This window comes from Dendroctonus ponderosae, unplaced genomic scaffold, assembly GCF_020466585.1.
Source record: "Dendroctonus ponderosae isolate FM_Combo_2020 unplaced genomic scaffold, Dpon_F_20191213v2 Dpon_F_20191213_5, whole genome shotgun sequence".
NCBI classification, from domain to species: Eukaryota; Metazoa; Arthropoda; class Insecta; order Coleoptera; family Curculionidae; genus Dendroctonus; species Dendroctonus ponderosae.
This window is the reverse complement of record NW_026018715.1, coordinates 11,204,374-11,220,235: the sequence shown is the minus strand read 5'-3', so window position 1 is coordinate 11,220,235 and position 15,862 is coordinate 11,204,374. Positions and strand designations below refer to the sequence as shown.

General features: G+C 40.2%; 6 protein-coding genes across 6 annotated transcripts in view; 2 read left to right on the top strand and 4 right to left on the bottom strand.

The window, feature by feature from the left end:
* Nucleotides 1–84: 84 nt before the first annotated feature.
* On the bottom strand, nt 85–4,895 carry LOC109546621 (protein white). Its single transcript, XM_019917639.2, has 13 exons — nt 4,738–4,895; nt 4,454–4,679; nt 3,864–4,102; nt 3,738–3,809; nt 3,536–3,680; nt 3,279–3,471; nt 1,632–1,800; nt 1,402–1,575; nt 1,136–1,267; nt 851–1,079; nt 556–661; nt 331–502; nt 85–266 (listed from the first exon to the last, which is right to left on the bottom strand). The coding sequence occupies exons 1-13, from the start codon at nt 4,819–4,821 to the stop codon at nt 150–152; spliced, it is 2,058 nt and encodes a 685-aa protein (XP_019773198.2). The 5' UTR covers nt 4,822–4,895; the 3' UTR covers nt 85–149.
* Nucleotides 4,896–5,173: 278 nt separating this feature from the next.
* On the bottom strand, nt 5,174–9,728 carry LOC109546620. Its single transcript, XM_019917637.2, has 6 exons — nt 9,533–9,728; nt 9,152–9,407; nt 8,142–8,419; nt 7,896–8,079; nt 7,731–7,835; nt 5,174–7,669 (listed from the first exon to the last, which is right to left on the bottom strand). Exons 1-6 carry the CDS (start codon nt 9,659–9,661, stop codon nt 5,214–5,216), a joined length of 3,408 nt encoding a protein of 1,135 aa, XP_019773196.2. The 5' UTR covers nt 9,662–9,728; the 3' UTR covers nt 5,174–5,213.
* LOC125504666 lies at nt 8,597–9,750 on the bottom strand. Its single transcript, XM_048667017.1, has 2 exons — nt 9,669–9,750; nt 8,597–9,124 (listed from the first exon to the last, which is right to left on the bottom strand). Exon 2 carries the CDS (start codon nt 9,110–9,112, stop codon nt 8,723–8,725), a length of 390 nt encoding a protein of 129 aa, XP_048522974.1. The 5' UTR covers nt 9,113–9,124; nt 9,669–9,750; the 3' UTR covers nt 8,597–8,722.
* A 20-nt stretch (nt 9,751–9,770) lies between these two features.
* On the top strand, nt 9,771–11,475 carry LOC109546625. Its single transcript, XM_019917642.2, has 2 exons — nt 9,771–10,200; nt 10,877–11,475. The coding sequence occupies exons 1-2, from the start codon at nt 9,865–9,867 to the stop codon at nt 11,108–11,110; spliced, it is 570 nt and encodes a 189-aa protein (XP_019773201.1). The 5' UTR covers nt 9,771–9,864; the 3' UTR covers nt 11,111–11,475.
* LOC109546622 (E3 ubiquitin-protein transferase MAEA) lies at nt 11,195–14,085 on the bottom strand. Its single transcript, XM_019917640.2, has 8 exons — nt 13,928–14,085; nt 12,937–13,084; nt 12,729–12,875; nt 12,546–12,674; nt 12,251–12,489; nt 11,759–11,946; nt 11,491–11,686; nt 11,195–11,442 (listed from the first exon to the last, which is right to left on the bottom strand). The coding sequence occupies exons 1-8, from the start codon at nt 13,964–13,966 to the stop codon at nt 11,341–11,343; spliced, it is 1,188 nt and encodes a 395-aa protein (XP_019773199.2). The 5' UTR covers nt 13,967–14,085; the 3' UTR covers nt 11,195–11,340.
* A 397-nt stretch (nt 14,086–14,482) lies between these two features.
* LOC109546624 (GTP-binding protein Di-Ras2) overlaps nt 14,483–15,862 on the top strand; it is an 8,870-nt gene continuing 7,490 nt past the window's right edge. The window contains exons 1-2 of the mRNA XM_019917641.2: nt 14,483–14,555; nt 14,610–14,843. Of these exons, the coding sequence (XP_019773200.1) occupies nt 14,706–14,843 (138 nt within the window). The 5' untranslated portion in view covers nt 14,483–14,555; nt 14,610–14,705. The remainder of the gene's footprint in view (nt 14,556–14,609; nt 14,844–15,862) is intronic.

Genomic DNA, 15,862 nt, shown 5'->3' with positions numbered 1-15,862 from the left:
CCCAAAAAATTATAAAAATTCGTTGTTCATTTAACCCAAAATAGACACTGCACTGGAAAGACTCAGCATGGAAAAAAACACACGTTCAACCTTCATATAATCTTTATTTATTAAATTTTGTTAATAGCACAATCCATAAAATGCTAAATTTACGCTGTGTTTGGCTCAGTATCTTTGTAGGTTTTCCACAGCAGCGCACAAAAGGCCAACACTCTGAACAGAATAATCAGCCCAAACAAAGAACAGATGTCTAGCGCTAAGTTCTCCTAAGAAAAAATAAAAAATGTTGAAACCCTACCATTTTACCACCGAAAATAAATCTCCGCCTACCGAAGCAAAACTGTAGACTTCCAAAACCACATGGCCATCTTTAGGGCAGGAAGAATTTCCTGCTGGGCACTGAATACTGGAAATATTGTCCCATTGGTTTACCATTAGGGCTTCATTCCCGTATTTAAACCACGACAAGTAGGCTAACCATTGGAAGTAGATAGGAATAGACCTAAGGAGGAATTAGCTATAATTCACTTAGGACTGACTAAGAGCAATACTTGCTTGATGTTCAACAGAAACCCTCCAAACAACAGAAAAGGGATTAATAAAGGCGGGCCAATGGACAGAGCCATTGCCACTGTTGGGGAAATGCACGAAATCAGGTAGCCTAAAAAAAGAGGTCTTATTGTCCCAAAAAAAAGGTTTAATGAGTTTGTTCGCTGGTGCAAATCAACTTGTCCCACCCGGTCTGGAGTGGCGGCTTCCATAGAAACGCGCTTAATTTCGTGTTGTGATTGGGCGAACTTCTTTAAAATTTGGCCACCGACTACTTGCACCAGTGGTTTCTTGCACTTACCAAAACTCGTTGCTGCGTTAGCGACCAAAATAACTATACCGCATGCGACAAAAAACCGGGGCATTTGACTGTTCAGGCCAATCATGTAGTAACAAATTGCTGTAAATAAGATGGGCAGAAAAATAAAAATCGGAATATCGGCTATGGTTTTTCCCAGAAAGTACACATCGGTCCTATACATGCCGTTTTTGTGCTCGCGCAGGAAAATCGGCAATTCGGCTGAAAACACCTGAAAAAGACCGGTGGGGGCGCAATGATGCCATAGTAAATACAATTTTTACTTACATTGATGACCGCAAACACGTTTTGAAATGTCATATTAGTCAGAAACAAGAAAATGGCCCCATTTATATTCATAACGCCGTCTTGGTTAATGACCTGACCGTAATAAATCGCACCTAATACCAAAGAGACCAACTAAAAGTTAATAAAAACCAGCTCGAATTAATCTGAAAGCGCACAGGCCTACTTTCATATTCATTCGAACTTCTCTTCTCTCTCAATTTGCAGTCAGAGACTTGGTGAAAAAATGTAAAAAGGTACCGACTTACAATAGTCTGGAACAGACGCACTCTAACCAGGAGAGGCTCTTTAATTATGCTCAACCAAGAGCGCCAAACCACAGCTCTAAACTGAGCACACCAAGAAGCCTTATACGGGCTCTTGTTTCCATTATTTCCATTCAGCCACACTTCCGTTCCGTTATGCCTGAGAAACTCGCCCGACTGTAAAACGTTGCATCAAAGTTTCCCAAAGAGAAAATCGCCGCCCTTTTGCTTACGGCAGTTGCAGATTCCAGAGCAACCTGAACTCCCGCCTCAGAGCGCTGAAATCTGTCGCAAATCATATTGACGGCATTCCTGCAGGATTCTTCATTGCCCGGCACGATGGCCAGCAGCTGGATGAAATAATCGGCAGGATTGTAGTTTTTTGGACAAGGCGCTTCTAATCTGGAAGCAGGCGGAAAGGTTTAAAACGGGTTTTCAGAGCAAGTCAGCAACCTGCAGCCGTTCAGATTTTTGAGCAAATAACATAAAGACCAATAAAAAATATTGACGAGTGTTGATCTGGGCGGATTACTTGTGGCCTTTTCTCTTCCAATCTCGAAATTCATGTTCATCCATTGCTTTAAGACGTTTTTTAGCATTGCAAATCAGTTGAGCCTACGAAATTAATTGGCTTGAAGGATCGGATCTTCTAAACTAAAGCCACCGGCGATTTCAAAGTTTTGCAGCGTTTAGAAGAATTTTGATTTTTGCCAGCTTCGTGAATCTCTGTTTCAAAATGGGAGACTTTGCTCAAAGGCGCTTTCTGGTTTAAAAAATTCGCATCAGGCAAAATATTGCAGGTAGCGCCTTGAAATTTTCTCCATGTTCAGATGAGTTCTTACTCTAAAGATCCTAAAAGTTGCATAAAAACCAGCTAGCTTTCTACAATTTGTCGGTATATTAAATATAGGTGTCAAAATTAAAGTATCTGCTGAACGGTATTATCATCTCCAAAACGGTCGTAGCTTCCAAACTAACAAAACAAGGACTTTGAAATCAAGATTGTCTTAAGAAAATATCTGAATCTTACGATGACTAAAGTTTCATAAAAGTCTCCTTGAATTCGAAGATTTTTCAGCTTATTAAATACCGGTGTCAACTTTATTGCTTCTTCCGAACTGCGCACTCGCCTTTAAAAATTCGTATCTTCGTTAATAACGCAGGAAGCATTTTAAAATTTTTGGAATCTTAAGCAGATATTTGGCTCTAAAGATGCTGAAAGTTTCATAAAAATCACCAGAAAACTTGAGATTTTCCAGCTTATTAAATTTCGGCCTAAAAATTTATGAACCTGTTGAACTGCACTCTCACTTTAAAAATTCGCATCCTCGAACATAAGGCAAGGGGGGGTTTAAAACCTCTATGATCTTAAGAAGATACTTGGCTCTAAAGGTGGCGAAAGTCTCACTAAAAGCCCTTTTAGTCCTGCGATTTCCCAGATAATTAAATGTCGGTCTCAAATTTAATGTTTTTTATAAACTGCGTTCTATTTATTAAAAATGCGCACCTTCCAAACTAATCGAAGGCTTGTTTTGAAATATTCACAATCTGAGAACAACATTTTACTCTAAAGGTACTGCGAGTTTAATTAAAATCCCCCCAGTCCTTTGATTTTCCATCTAATTAAATGGCGAGTTTGAACTTTGCGACTCTGCTCACCGCGCTCTCCCTTTTAAAAATTCGCATCTTTGAAACTAAAGAAAAAAAGAAAGAAGCATTTTAACATCCGCAATCTTAGGAAAACCCTTGAGTCTAAATGTGCTGAAAGTTTCAGTCATATCAACAACATGTTTTGCTCCTTCTTTCCGTCTCCAACTCAAAGAACAAAGTCTTAGTCCGATTTCTAGCCAAGTTCCCATTATTTGATCATTTTTACTTACTCTCTGAAAAACAAATCAGCATCCTCAGGAGTGCCCAAGAAAGCAATGCGGCCTTCGGCCATCAACAGCAACTTATCAAACATGGTGTACAGTTCGGAAGAGGGTTGATGGATGGTGCAAATCACCGTTTTCCCACTTTGGGCCATAGATTTCAATGTCTGCACGACGTTTAAGGCCATGAAGGAATCAAGGCCTGGAAGGCAAAGGAGAAATCGCCATCAATGGCGTGGACGATGGAAAATTTGAATATTTCGCACCTGATGTTGGTTCATCGCAAAACATCAGCGAAGGATTCGTTAGAACTTCGGCTGCAAAGGAAAGTCGCTTCAGTTCGCCCCCCGAGATGCCCTTCAGCCGGCCTGAAATTCCGATGCAAGTGTTTTCGCACTTGTTTAAAGTCATCTAAAAAACGCTTATTCTAAAGCGTGGATTGGCGTGCTAAACAGTCCTTTACAGTACCTCAAGAATGACCTCATTGACGCGCTGCATTCTTTCCTCATAGGAAATATTCGCATCCATCCTGACGAGGGCCTAAAGCGCAAAGTCCTTAACAGCAGCTTTTCAAGTGTCTTAACATTTAGCTACCTGAAACCTCAGATGTTCTTTAACGGTTAAACTCCCGATGAACAATTCGTCTTGTTGCACATAAGCAGATAAGCTTGTCAGCGCTTTGGAATTAACGGTGGTTCCGTTAACACATCGTGTTCCGGTTACAGTGATGTTTTTTGCCGAACGAAAAGTTAAGGCGTTAAGTAAAGTTGTTTTTCCCGCTCCACTTGAGCCTAAAATTGCCAGTAATTCGCCCGGATAAGCCATGCCGCTCACTGGAAAATAAGAACAACCAACTAGGGCGAAGAGTACTGATGCAAAAAATGCAATAAGATAGTGTGGACACTTTTTTCATCAGTTTGCATTAAAATCTGCTTTGAGTAGGTCAATATACCGAATTCATTGGACAGTTGTTTTTTCGGAATTTTATCACATTTTTAAACTCTGAGTGCTGATTGATGAAAGCCGAGCCAATTTTTTTTGTTTGAAAACATCCAAACTGAGGCTAGAAATTTCGGACCTCTGAATCTCTTAATCTAAGCCCTGCTTCACACTTTTCTCTAATGCTGCTTTCCTCTATTGCTTTCCTGCTAATACCTTGAAAACTATGCGACCTAAACGCTTACCATTCTTCAGCAAATGCTTCCCTTGTACGCCTTGATCCAGATTGGTGTTCCAACAAGGGAAAAAATTGGACTCGTTACTAACCATGCCCACATTGGTGAAGACATTGATGCCACTCCACGTGTATGTTATCCGTTCTTCTACTGGCACTAATTTTGCGTTGGAAACAGCTGGCTCGCAAGTTGTGCCATACACCGGAACCACTACATCATTTGAGGTGTTTCCACTCTGAATTTTCCCCGTTAAAGTTAAATTAAAACCGTCAAGAAAACTGCTTTGTTCTTACAATACTCTCGTCCGAAGTGTATCCATTTTTGGAGAACAGTGGGAGCCTTTCATCGCTAAACATCTTGCGAGAACAATCAGCCATTTAACATGATTTAAATGAATTTCAACTTGATTAGACTTGCTAATATTTACCTATGCAGATAGCGCTTGTGAACTAATACCTGCTCTATTTACTTGTAGGCGCGCATAAAATGTTGTTTCCTTTCAGCAATAGGATTATAGAAAATACCAGACTTCGGCAAATTATTTCGTAAACTGATACTTTCCCGCAGTATCGACTAAGGAATTCATTGATCATATTGGTTATTGATACCTAAAGGGAAATGTGAACAGCAGATATGCACATTGCGTGCAACAAGATTGGATTATTTCGCTTATGGTGCAATGCACTTCGGGTTTTCGCATTGATTTCTTTGAGGACAATAAAAACACTATTTAAATAAAATAAACTGAAAATTTATTAACAAAAATACATCAGTTTCTTTCCTTCTTTCGCTTCTTATTTTCTCCATTTGGTGTAATCATTTCTGCAACCGGTAATTCTTCGCTCTTACTTCGCTTGGATTTCTTCTTTTTTTCGCTGGGACTTTCTTCTTCTACTGTTATAATTTCAACAACTTTTCCGTCTTTAAAGTTCTCACAGTCTTTCCAACTTTCACTTGATTCTTCCTTCTTCGTCCGCTTGGATTTCTTCTTTTTTTCGCTGGGAGTTTCATCTTCTGCTATTATAATTTCAACATCTTTTATGCCTTTAAAGTTCTCACTGTCTTCCCGAGTTTCACTTGACTCTTCCCTCTTCGTCCGCTTGGATTTCTTCTTTTTTTCAGTGAAACTTTCTTCTTCTACTGTTATAATTTCAACAGCTTTTTCGCCTTTAAAGTTCTCACTGTCTTCCCAGCTTTCACTTGATTCTTCCTTCTTCGTCCGCTTGGATTTCTTCTTTTTTTCGCTGGGAGTTTCATCTTCTGCTATTATAATTTCAACATCTTTTATGCTTTTAAAGTTCTCACTGTCTTCCCGAGTTTCACTTGATTCTTCCTTCTTTGTCCGCTTGGATTTATTCTTTTTTTCACTGCGACTTTCTTCGTCTACTATTATAATTTCAACATCTTTTTTTCCTTTAAAGCTCTCACTGTGTTCCCTAGTTTCACTTGATTCGTCCCTCTTCGTCCGCTTGGATTTCTTCTTTTTTTCGCTGGGACCTTCTTCGTCTACTACTATAATTTCAACATCTTTTTTTCCTTTAAACTTCTCACTGTCTTCCCTACTTTCACTTGATTCTTCCTTCTTCGTCCGCTTAGATTGCTTTTTTGTTTCGCTGGGACTTTCTTCTTCTACTGTTATAATTTCAGCATCTTTTTCGCCTTTAAAGGTCTCACTGTCTTCCCTACTTTCACTTGACTCTTCCCTCTTCGTCCGCTTGGATTTCTTCGTTTTTTTGCTGGGACTTTCTTCTTCTACTGTTATAATTTCAGCATCTTTTTCGCCTTTAAAGGTCTCACTGTCTTCCCTAGTTTCACTTGACTCTTCCCTCTTCGTCCGCTTGGATTTCTTCTTTTTTTTGCTGGGACTTTCTTCTTCTACTGTTATAATTTCAACATCTTTTTCGCCTTTACAGTTCTCACTGTCTTCCCTAGTTTCATTCGATTGTTCCTTCTTCGTCCGCTTGGATTTCTTCTTTTTCTTGCTCCCAAGTTCCTCATCTGCTATCTGCGCATCCAGATCATTAGATTTGCTCTTTTTGCGCTCAACATTTCCACCCTCTTCATTATATTCGCTTGGTTCTTCGCTCTTGTGTCGTTTGGATTTTTTCTTTTTTTCGGTGCCTCCTTCCAACTCGTAATCTTCAAATGATTCTTCACCCTTCTTCCTTTGGTCATTGGCAATTTCCTCATCTGCTTCCATGATTTCCACATCAACTAATTTGCTCGTTTTGCAGTCAACTTTTCCACTTGCTTCTTTACCTTCGATTGAATCTTCACTCTTGTGCCGTTTAGCTTTTCTGTGTTCATCAGCCTCGCAGTTTTCTTGGTCTTTGTCCTTCTTCCGCTTAGATTTTGTGCTTTCTTCTCTGACAAATTCCTCAACTATTGCTTTAATTTCCGCACGATTTTTCATGGCTTGCCTTTCCGCGCTGTTTGCTGTATCTTCGCTCTTCTGCACCCTTTCTCCACTGGCAAATTCCTCGACCTTCACTTTCACCTCAAACGGTTCGTCTTCTTCATTTGTACACAATTCGTCAGTTCTCGACCTACCATTGTCCGCTTTTCCCTTGTCAAATCGTCCATTAATCAGCCTCAATTGCACATCAACTCGGGCGCTTTTTGTGCCTGGACCTCTTCCTGATTCTTCACTCTCCCTCCACTCATCGGCTGTTCCTTGCTCATAATCATATCGCCAATTATCCAACTTATCCTTCGGCTCCACGCGCTCTTGATTAGAATCCATTTTCCTCGGAAATCCCGTTGAATCTGCCGACTGAAGATTCCGATTCTCTCGCCTCGTTTTATTTTTTTGCATGTTCGTAATATACCGCGACGCCCTGTTGTTGTAAAACTCATTCTCCTCGTCTTCGGCCAGGCGTTGGAAGACGGCCAAAAAAAATCCGTTGGTCAAATCGTCTTCCGGGCGCGCATACAGGCAGTATTGGCCGATTTTTCCGAAGCTGCTCGACCCAAAGTTAGTCCAGTTGTTTTGCAAGAAATCGCCGGCAGGTAGAAGTTTGTACTGATTATTAGTCTCCAAGACTTGTCTAACCACGTCTTCATTTTCTTCGGGATTCAAAGAGCACGTTGAATAGACAACGCGCTTGGCATTGGGGTAGCGTGTAAGAGCGGAACGCAAAATCATTATTTGAAAGCCTGCCAACTGCTGCAGTCTATCGGGATTATTCATAGGTTCTGTGCAGACCTCCAGACGGTTTGTCATGCCTGAAATTACATTTAAAAAATCGTTATTTTGATGCACGTTGAGATGAAGCAGCCAACTAACCAGATCCAGAACAACTTGGGTCTACTAGTATGTAATCAACTTTGGGAAAGTCGGTGTCGCTGCAATGCAGGACGTCTTTGTTCGCTAGCGTTACACATGTAGCTCCTGCAAAACAGAAAATGTTAAAATCGAAGCATTTTTCAAATCGAACGGGTTTTTCTATACCAGAAGAGTCGATCATTCTCTGCAAGACTTCGAATCTCTTCGCGCTTCTTTCTACGGCAAATATGGTGCCGGAGTTTTCCATTAAACTGGCAATTTGAGTAGTTTTCATGCCTGGAGCGGCGCACATGTCCAAACAAACACTTCCAGGCTGGGGCGACAATGCCAGCACGGGCAAGCAACTGGCCTAAAAGAAAGAAATGCCTCGCTTAACTGGAAATCTTATTGAAGCCAATCATTTATCCATACTTTATCCTGCAGCAGAATTACGCCCTTTTTGTATCCAGGATGATTGTGAAACTCTGTGCCAGTTGGGAATACCAACATATCGGGAACGTGATAGTCTCTAAGGAAGTACCCGTCTTCCAGGCTGGAAACTTGCTGCAAATAGGTTGAGTAGCTGCAGTTTTCAGGTTTGGGAAGTAGAATCCAACCTTCATCTTGAAACAGCTCCAATGCTTCGTTCACTGATGTTTTTAACGTGTTTATGCGAATATAACGCGGTTTTCTGAAGAAAGATTTTGACTCTGAAATTCATGCAATAGAAACGCGTGTATATTAGAATGAAATCGCTTTTTATGGCTTTAGAACTGTAGCAGGAACAAAGCCAATTGATTAAAAAAGAGCTACACACTAAACACACTAAAAAGGCTCTATTGCCAACTAATCAATTAGGAAACTAGGAGTTGAATTAACTGAAAGGGTTTGAGAGTAAACAGTGTGTATTTTCTACATCTAGAGGCAATTTTTACAGACTAGGTACACTCAAATTCTTAAGAGCAAGGGAATGGAAGCTACATTTAATTAATACAAATACTGGAATGCTTCGATCAGTCTTCCTTAAGATCCAACTGTTCTTTGGGCTCTGCTGGGGTTTCAAGTACAATATTCCCTTCACTATCATAGTCAGGTTCTTTATACGCTATGTAGGCATATATTCCTATTATAACATTAACGCTTAGAACGGCTGTAAATACTGATATGGCATTGCTTTGGAAAGTATCCAAATGCCAGTATTCCAGTGCAACATGTTTCGTGCCATAAAATACCAAAAATGGTACAGTAAACATCAGGAAACTGAAGAAAAGCAGGAGAGCTACCGCTCTGGCTGCCTGACGGGTTTGGGATGGCAACCAATCCTCCTGCTGCTCCAAAGGAGCGCTTGGAGAAACCTCCTCACTGGCAGGATGCCTTTGAGTCAGTTCACTTTCACCGTCCATTATTTAGAGAAGCTGCAATAGTAATAATAAGTGAGTTACCTGAAGAAAATTCGCCAGAAGAGTCGCTGAGGTGTGCATGAAAGGCCTGCTCATACGCTAGTATGGTTAAAATGGGTTTTGCGTCGCTTCGGGGCAACTGTTTTTTACCCCAGACCAGTTCGCTAATCAGGATTTTTGCTAAGCACGGATCTAAACGGGGTTCTTTATCTAACAACTGGGTTCTTTTCAATAAAAGATTGATTTCATTGGTCTTCTGAAAGGTAGTCATTACTAAGGCAAATAGAGCTTTGGTGTTCTAAAAATAAAAAAAAACGATATAAATGGAAGTGCTGCCGATTATCTTCAGGCAGTGAATTGGTTTAGATTGTCTGCTTTCAAGCGGTTTTGGGGAAAACTTGTTTGAAATGGGGCTGAACTTACAAAGTGGGTTTTCTCATAAACTAACTGCTTAATGCTGCCAGCACCCTCAGTGACCTTCTCGATGATTTTTGCCGCACATTTGTACAACTTCGGCACCTTAACGGAGTGATTAAATTGCCCTTTTTCCATATTTTACCTTTAAAAACTCGAGATCAAGTTTCTAAACAACAGTCACATGGCCTGTCGTTTAAACCTTAGTTTTTACTGGCGTATTCTTCAGAGTTATAGAGAAGAAAAAGAAGAATTTAATGGTTAGGAGTTAACCTCTGCGATCTGTGGTTATGCAAAGCTAAAATTCCTCTCTTTAAAGTTTCTTGCTTACCAAATCTGTCATGAGTCGTTCTTGGAAAAACAACCCCAACAGGCCTCCGGTCGGCTTTGTCTACTTCAACCCTGAAAACTCTCAATCTAGTGCTAGTGGGGCTTCTATGGAAACATCAGACTTTGTCAGTTTCGAAAGCAGTACCACGAATGAGGAGTCTCCACATGGCAAGCGCATGTTCCTGAACTTTTCGCCCCACAACTGCAGCAGCCCCCGGCCGTCGCCCCACAAAACCAACTACAGATCCCCCAGGCCGCCCTTCTATTCTCCAGTTTATGAAAGAGGACAAAGGGGCTCATGGAGGAAAAACTCAGGGCTGACCAGGCACTCACCTAATAGTTTCGAGGCAAGTTTGCTTATCAAATATAGGGAGAAAGTCTGCTATAAGTTCAGAAGCAAAAATGTATCTGGAAACCTTTAAGGGAGTCTTAACGACAGCAAAGCTGCTGAAAATGGCGTTTTTTTATATAGTGGTTGCCTCTGTGCCTTACTTGAACGATTTGTAAGTCGTTATTATCTGGCTTAATGCCCCCTGTGTTAATTGTTATTCTATATCGAACTGTTATTAGGTACTTTTCAGCATGCATTGTAATTGGCTTCGTTTTTTTTGCTGTTCCAGTCGAACCATGAAATTTTATAATTTTTCTGAGTTAAAGATATCGAGCTTCGCACACATTTATGGCTCGCCCCCAGACTAAATTCGACCAGTTTTTCGTTGAAATCGAACCAGGTTTGTCCCCCCAATTGGGGCTCGAAAATTGCACAAATTTTCTAGGTCTGATTCATGTTGGAAATGGGTGAAAATGAAAATATCGCACTTATTTAACAATTTTTGGAAACATTACAAGAACTCTCTTTCTTTCAGTTTTATCAGCAATGGCTTATCTAGAGAAGTGAGAAACTTACAAATGTTGATTGTTGAATTTGCATTGATTTTTTGCGGCCCATTGCCGTTCAACCTTATGGAAATTACAAAAAGATACAGCTTGTTATTTTTTGTGAAACTTTTTTCATTTTCACAGGAACGAGGGAACTGCAGCAGGAATTTCAGCTTCAAAAGGGACCCGAATTCAAGCAGGACGCAGCACACAGATGGGTCTGTGTTCTTCGATCCGTCATGTTTAGAAGACCCCTGGCTCGAACTAAGTGAAGAATACGAGAAAAAGCGAAATGAAACTTTAGACCAGTTCCCCAATGAATCGTCCAGCAGCAATCAGTCTGATGAAGAGTCAGACACGGAGATGAAACAGCCGTAGAAAGTTCCCGTAGGGCCACATGAAAGGAACTTTTGAATACCAAAGGAATGTCGGGTTACCCAGACCGAAGGAACCTGAAGCTACTTCAAGTCATACCTTTAATTTTCCATATTTTACAGGAAGGATTATTCTTAACTTAAATCAACTGATATACAATAGTGGCCACAAAAATTAGTTTCTACGAGCATTTAACAGCTAAGATAAATTGTCAATATATCACAAGAGCAGTATTACATTATAAAGACTTTCTCCACCGTTTTGTATGAAAACAGCTCTTTGGTCTTGGGGCAAATGACGTGACCATCGTTTTCTTTTGCCATGTGAGCGAGTGCCTGAAACGAACTAATTAAACGAAATCAATCGAATCAATCTGGTCTTACTTGTTCTCCATAAATATACCCATTAGGCAACATCATCGGCTGGTTGTTCTCATTCAACGGCAACCCGGTAATATGGCAATAGAGTCTCGACTGGGAGCAGTGAGAGAACGGGAGATTTTCCGCCAGTTTGTTCAAATCTTCATTACATACGGGACAAAGTGGGTTTTTGTTCTCGCTACTTTCCGAGCAACACTGAGTAAGCTCACGTTAAGGAAAAACATATAAATGCAAAAACATCTTCGACTAAACAGACTTTTTAAAAGGATATTGAGTTTTCAGTGCGGACAAGCCTGCTTGCAGCGTCACCGTAAAAACTGACTGGGAAGACAACTGGAATAGTTTGTAATTCTCCTGGCGAAACTGCTCAATCAGCGATCTCCATCTACATAAATCAAATAGAGACGCATACGGTTCTATTTCCACGTGTACGGGAAATGCTAACAAAGCCATCGCCCTCTAAAACACAAACAAAGAAAAAATTAGTTTCAAACTGTAGATAAGTTCTAAATGAGTTTAGTAGTAAAAGTACATATTGCATGAATGGAAACTGATGGCAGTCTTTTCGATCTTGTGGAAAAGTAGTGAATTTGATTGGAGGAGTGGAATGTGGTGGCACATTTGCGCACAAAACTAAGACAAATTGTTGGTGAAAGGCTTTTCTATAAGATGAGCAGATTGTTAACCGCGACTCCAGGACCTGATCATCTAGATTTTACTCATATAACATATTGACCGGGGCCATAAGCTAAACAAATTTTACCTGTATTATTGGAAGATGTTCCTCCTCAAAGGTAGGAAAATGTTTGCGGCTGTGCTTGATGGCATCGATACGCCGATCTTTCCTGATCAGTTCGATAAACTCCTGGATTCGCAAATTGAATTCCATGGACGATTTCAGCTTTCTCAGTTTGGACTTATTGTCGTGGCACCAAAGCAAGCATTTCTGGGTCTCGTGGTTCGATAGAGATCGCTCGACTTCACGCGAATTCAAAAATATGTCTGCGAAAAGTTAATAATTTCCCTACAGCTTTGGTGGTTGAATAAGGGCAATTTACCAATATTGGTGAAATCCTTGATGTCGCTTCGCTCAGCCAGCATGATCGCGGAGTTGTAATAGCCATTTCGCAAGAAGTACTCCACAACCATGCGATCCAATCGCTTCCTGCGCCAATTGTTTAAAGTGCCTGGAACTTATCGAATACAATCCAGAAATTCTGGATCGAACAGTGGAGGGATACCTGCGGAAACGGAGCTGCTTCCCACGATAGTGGCGTGTTCTTTCAAATGGTCCAGGCGACGCTTGCACACATTGGTAGCCGTCAGTTCTTCCGAGATGCTTTCCTCGGCTTTGCGCTTCAGCACTTGAAGCTTGTCCACCATCCCGCCTGGAGCCAGAAAATTAACCGCTTTTGAACAGAGAAATTGGGGCAATTGGTGCAGCTTTACCTAATAGATTGGATATTTCGATTGCTTTCACGTCTTCTTCCTGCAGGCACTTTTCCAGCTCGTTCACTCCTTGTTGAACGTGCGACACTTCTCTATCAAGGGTTTTCTGAGCTGTTCGAAATTTTTTGTTCAAAATTTCGTAGGGAACCTGATAGTAAACAAAAAACACCACTTTTAGTATCGCAGATTCTTTCCTCATCCAAATGTTTCAAATGCATGTGCTGCTTGCGCTTAAACGGGTGTTTAATGATCTTTAGCTAATCTAGCAGTTAAAGAGTTGAGCTTGCGATATACTAGAGCCAAACAATCGTAATTTGTTGATATTTTTTTCGTTAAAGATTGTTGCTGCCAAATAAACCTAGCTTATCTGCTTTGTATTCAAATAATAACAAGCTTTAGGTCGGGTAATATCACGAACAATTTTTTTGCAGGTGAAAAGTAAATGAAACCGACACGTTTTGATCTAATAAACATCTCTATTCCAGTAATACAGAGTGTGTCATATGCTGTTCGTGCAGTTTTGCTACAAATATATATTTTTAGACACGATTTCTCAATATACCTGCTGCCCAAAAAGATTGAAAACGCTTGAAAATTAAGTTTAAATGGAAAACTTTATAAAGCACACTAAAGCTGCCTTAGGAAAGGGGATCCAAATAAAACACAGTTTAAATACAAAGCTAGAAGATTGGTGGGCGAATGAGGCTTTTTCTTTGAATTTTTAACATGCTTCTCGCCCCCTGTAGTGGCTTCTTTCAGCATGTTCTTCCACACTATACGCTATAAAAAATCTCAACTAGCAATTAGATTCTTGATATTCTACATATTCTCCTTCCATCTGCCCCTTGCCCTTCTGCGAATTCTAGATAAATAAATAAAAAAAAACATATAAAGAAACATCTTCCAGTCCTCCAGATTTCTTTGTTGTCGCCTTTACCATCCAATATTGACCTTTCTTACCTAATTGATACCTGACTTACTAAATACTTACCTTCACAGTGGGATGCTCCAGCGATTTAATATCAGCCATCTTTCCAGCGAAAACCTGAATACAAATTCCAAGGGAAACGTCGTATTTACTATTTAGAAGCCTCAACAATACAAAACAAAGAAATGACGGTAATCAGCTGACGGGTATCAGCTGTTCGTCGGCCAGAATGGCCAACATAAGAAAACATTCCATCTAGGAATTAGAAAATATTTTCAGTAATCTGGTCTAATCTGGATCATAAAACAAATGAGGAAGTTTTATGGGTTTCAACTGCGTAAAATCCCACTCCAATACAGCATGCACACACTCATTTGGGCAATTATCCAGAAACCTAACCAAACAATCTCCAGACTGGATCGATGTCAGAAGTGTTTGTCACTGTTGGAATGCGCTTATTTTACGCCTGAAAGCTTCATTGGACTGGTGGACACTATTTTCGGCTAGGAATCGTGCTTAATGATTGTTGGGAAACTCTGGATCTTTCCAAAGTTGCCGCCCCTGTAGTCTGGATCTGGGTGGGCAGGAAAACTGCCACCCACTGACACGCACTGTCACAAAGCGACCAATCAATAAAATGATAGTTTTTGTATTTAGAACCAACTCAATCTAGCTTTAGTACGAAATTTAGGTATTTATCTTTGGTTGATTCCGGCAATGGGGCCCACAACTCCATAATGTCTAGGGGAATGGACAGTAATCAGAACAGCCTGTTTGGAGCCTCAATCGAGGCCGCATAATATAACCTCTGGATCTGCAAACAAAATCCAGGATTCTGGCCATGCCCGAGCAGAGCAACGACTACCGGGTGGTCGTTTTTGGGGCTGGAGGTGTGGGCAAGAGTTCTCTAGTCCTTCGCTTTGTTAAGGGCACCTTTAGGGAGAGCTACATACCTACAATTGAAGACACATATCGGCAGGTATAAAGCAATGCATGTTTCCTGTTGCTGCATTTGTATTTGCACTGTTGTGGCTTAAGGCTTCGCACTATTCGAAAGATTGAAATAGAACGCGCTGTGCCTCACAAAATTCTATGGGATATTGAAAAATATCTTGAAATTAGCCTAATTATGACTTAAAATCGAAACTTTCCGCACTAGCAAAACGGACTATGCCCTAGAGAATTCCTCAAAAAGTCAATGCTTAACTTCACTAGATTTTTTGGAAAAAGCTGTGAAACTCCGGCTTGCATAAACAAGCGCAAAATGCAAAGGAAATTCTAAAAAAAGGCCTGAAAATTCCCCGAGGATGAGTCAAAATCTAACATTTCCTACTTATCGAACACACACTGCCCTACGAATTTTATACAAAGCTGAACATCCAACTTTCCTAATTATGGGAAAAGTAAATACCATACGTTTACTAACGTAAATTTCTCAAAAATCGCCTGAGGATGACCCCAAATCGAAACTTTTCCCACATACAGAACGCACTTTGCACTCCAAAACAGATCTGAAAATGATTCTAGTGCTCTACTGGTTTCTGAGGAAATGAGTGCCAAACTTAGGCCTACGAAAGAAAGTCAAAAATCAAAAAAATTCTCAAAAATCGCCATTTTGATCACTCAAAATCGAAACTTGTCCTACATATTAAGCCTGTGTAACACTGTGTTGAGTTGCGCTATTGAGTTATAAGTAATTTACTAAAGCTTTACGAGACGCGAGACTGGAATTTTTACATCTAAAAAAAAGGTCGTCAACATTTTTTCTCAGTAACGTTTTACTACTTTGTTCAAACAACTAAAAAAAGTAATCTAGATTTTCGCTGCAATAGAACTGAGTCAAAAGAAAGTCGACGAGTTTTCTTATAAAATCGATCTCTTAATTTGTTTGCATAAAACATTCAGTTTGCCAGTATTTTACAGTAAGACGTTAGGAAAATCGCGGTTTTTTCGTATACTAACAGAGTTGTTTAGAAATATTGACCTAAAAGTGAAGAA

Coding starts and splice junctions, on each gene's coding strand:
- LOC109546620 (XM_019917637.2), bottom strand. CDS start 9,661: ATGGAAAAAGGGCAATTTAATCACTCCGTTAAGGTGCCGAAGTTGTAC. Junction 8,420..9,151: donor TTCTGGCGAATTTTCTTCAG/GTAACTCACTTA, acceptor CATGAATTTCAG/AGTCAAAATCTTTCTTCAGA. Junction 7,670..7,730: donor CCCAAGTTGTTCTGGATCTG/GTTAGTTGGCTG, acceptor ATGTAATTTCAG/GCATGACAAACCGTCTGGAG.
- LOC125504666 (XM_048667017.1), bottom strand. CDS start 9,112: ATGGACGGTGAAAGTGAACTGACTCAAAGGCATCCTGCCAGTGAGGAG.
- LOC109546622 (XM_019917640.2), bottom strand. CDS start 13,966: ATGGCTGATATTAAATCGCTGGAGCATCCCACTGTGAAG. Junction 12,675..12,728: donor AAGCAGCTCCGTTTCCGCAG/GTATCCCTCCAC, acceptor GATAAGTTCCAG/GCACTTTAAACAATTGGCGC. Junction 11,947..12,250: donor AACATCTTCCAATAATACAG/GTAAAATTTGTT, acceptor TTTGTGTTTTAG/AGGGCGATGGCTTTGTTAGC.
- LOC109546621 (XM_019917639.2), bottom strand. CDS start 4,821: ATGGCTGATTGTTCTCGCAAGATGTTTAGCGATGAAAGGCTCCCACTG. Junction 4,103..4,453: donor GAAGCATTTGCTGAAGAATG/GTAAGCGTTTAG, acceptor CTTATTTTCCAG/TGAGCGGCATGGCTTATCCG. Junction 3,472..3,535: donor TTGCGATGAACCAACATCAG/GTGCGAAATATT, acceptor TTTGCCTTCCAG/GCCTTGATTCCTTCATGGCC.
- LOC109546625 (XM_019917642.2), top strand. CDS start 9,865: ATGAGTCGTTCTTGGAAAAACAACCCCAACAGGCCTCCGGTCGGCTTT. Junction 10,201..10,876: donor ACTCACCTAATAGTTTCGAG/GCAAGTTTGCTT, acceptor TCATTTTCACAG/GAACGAGGGAACTGCAGCAG.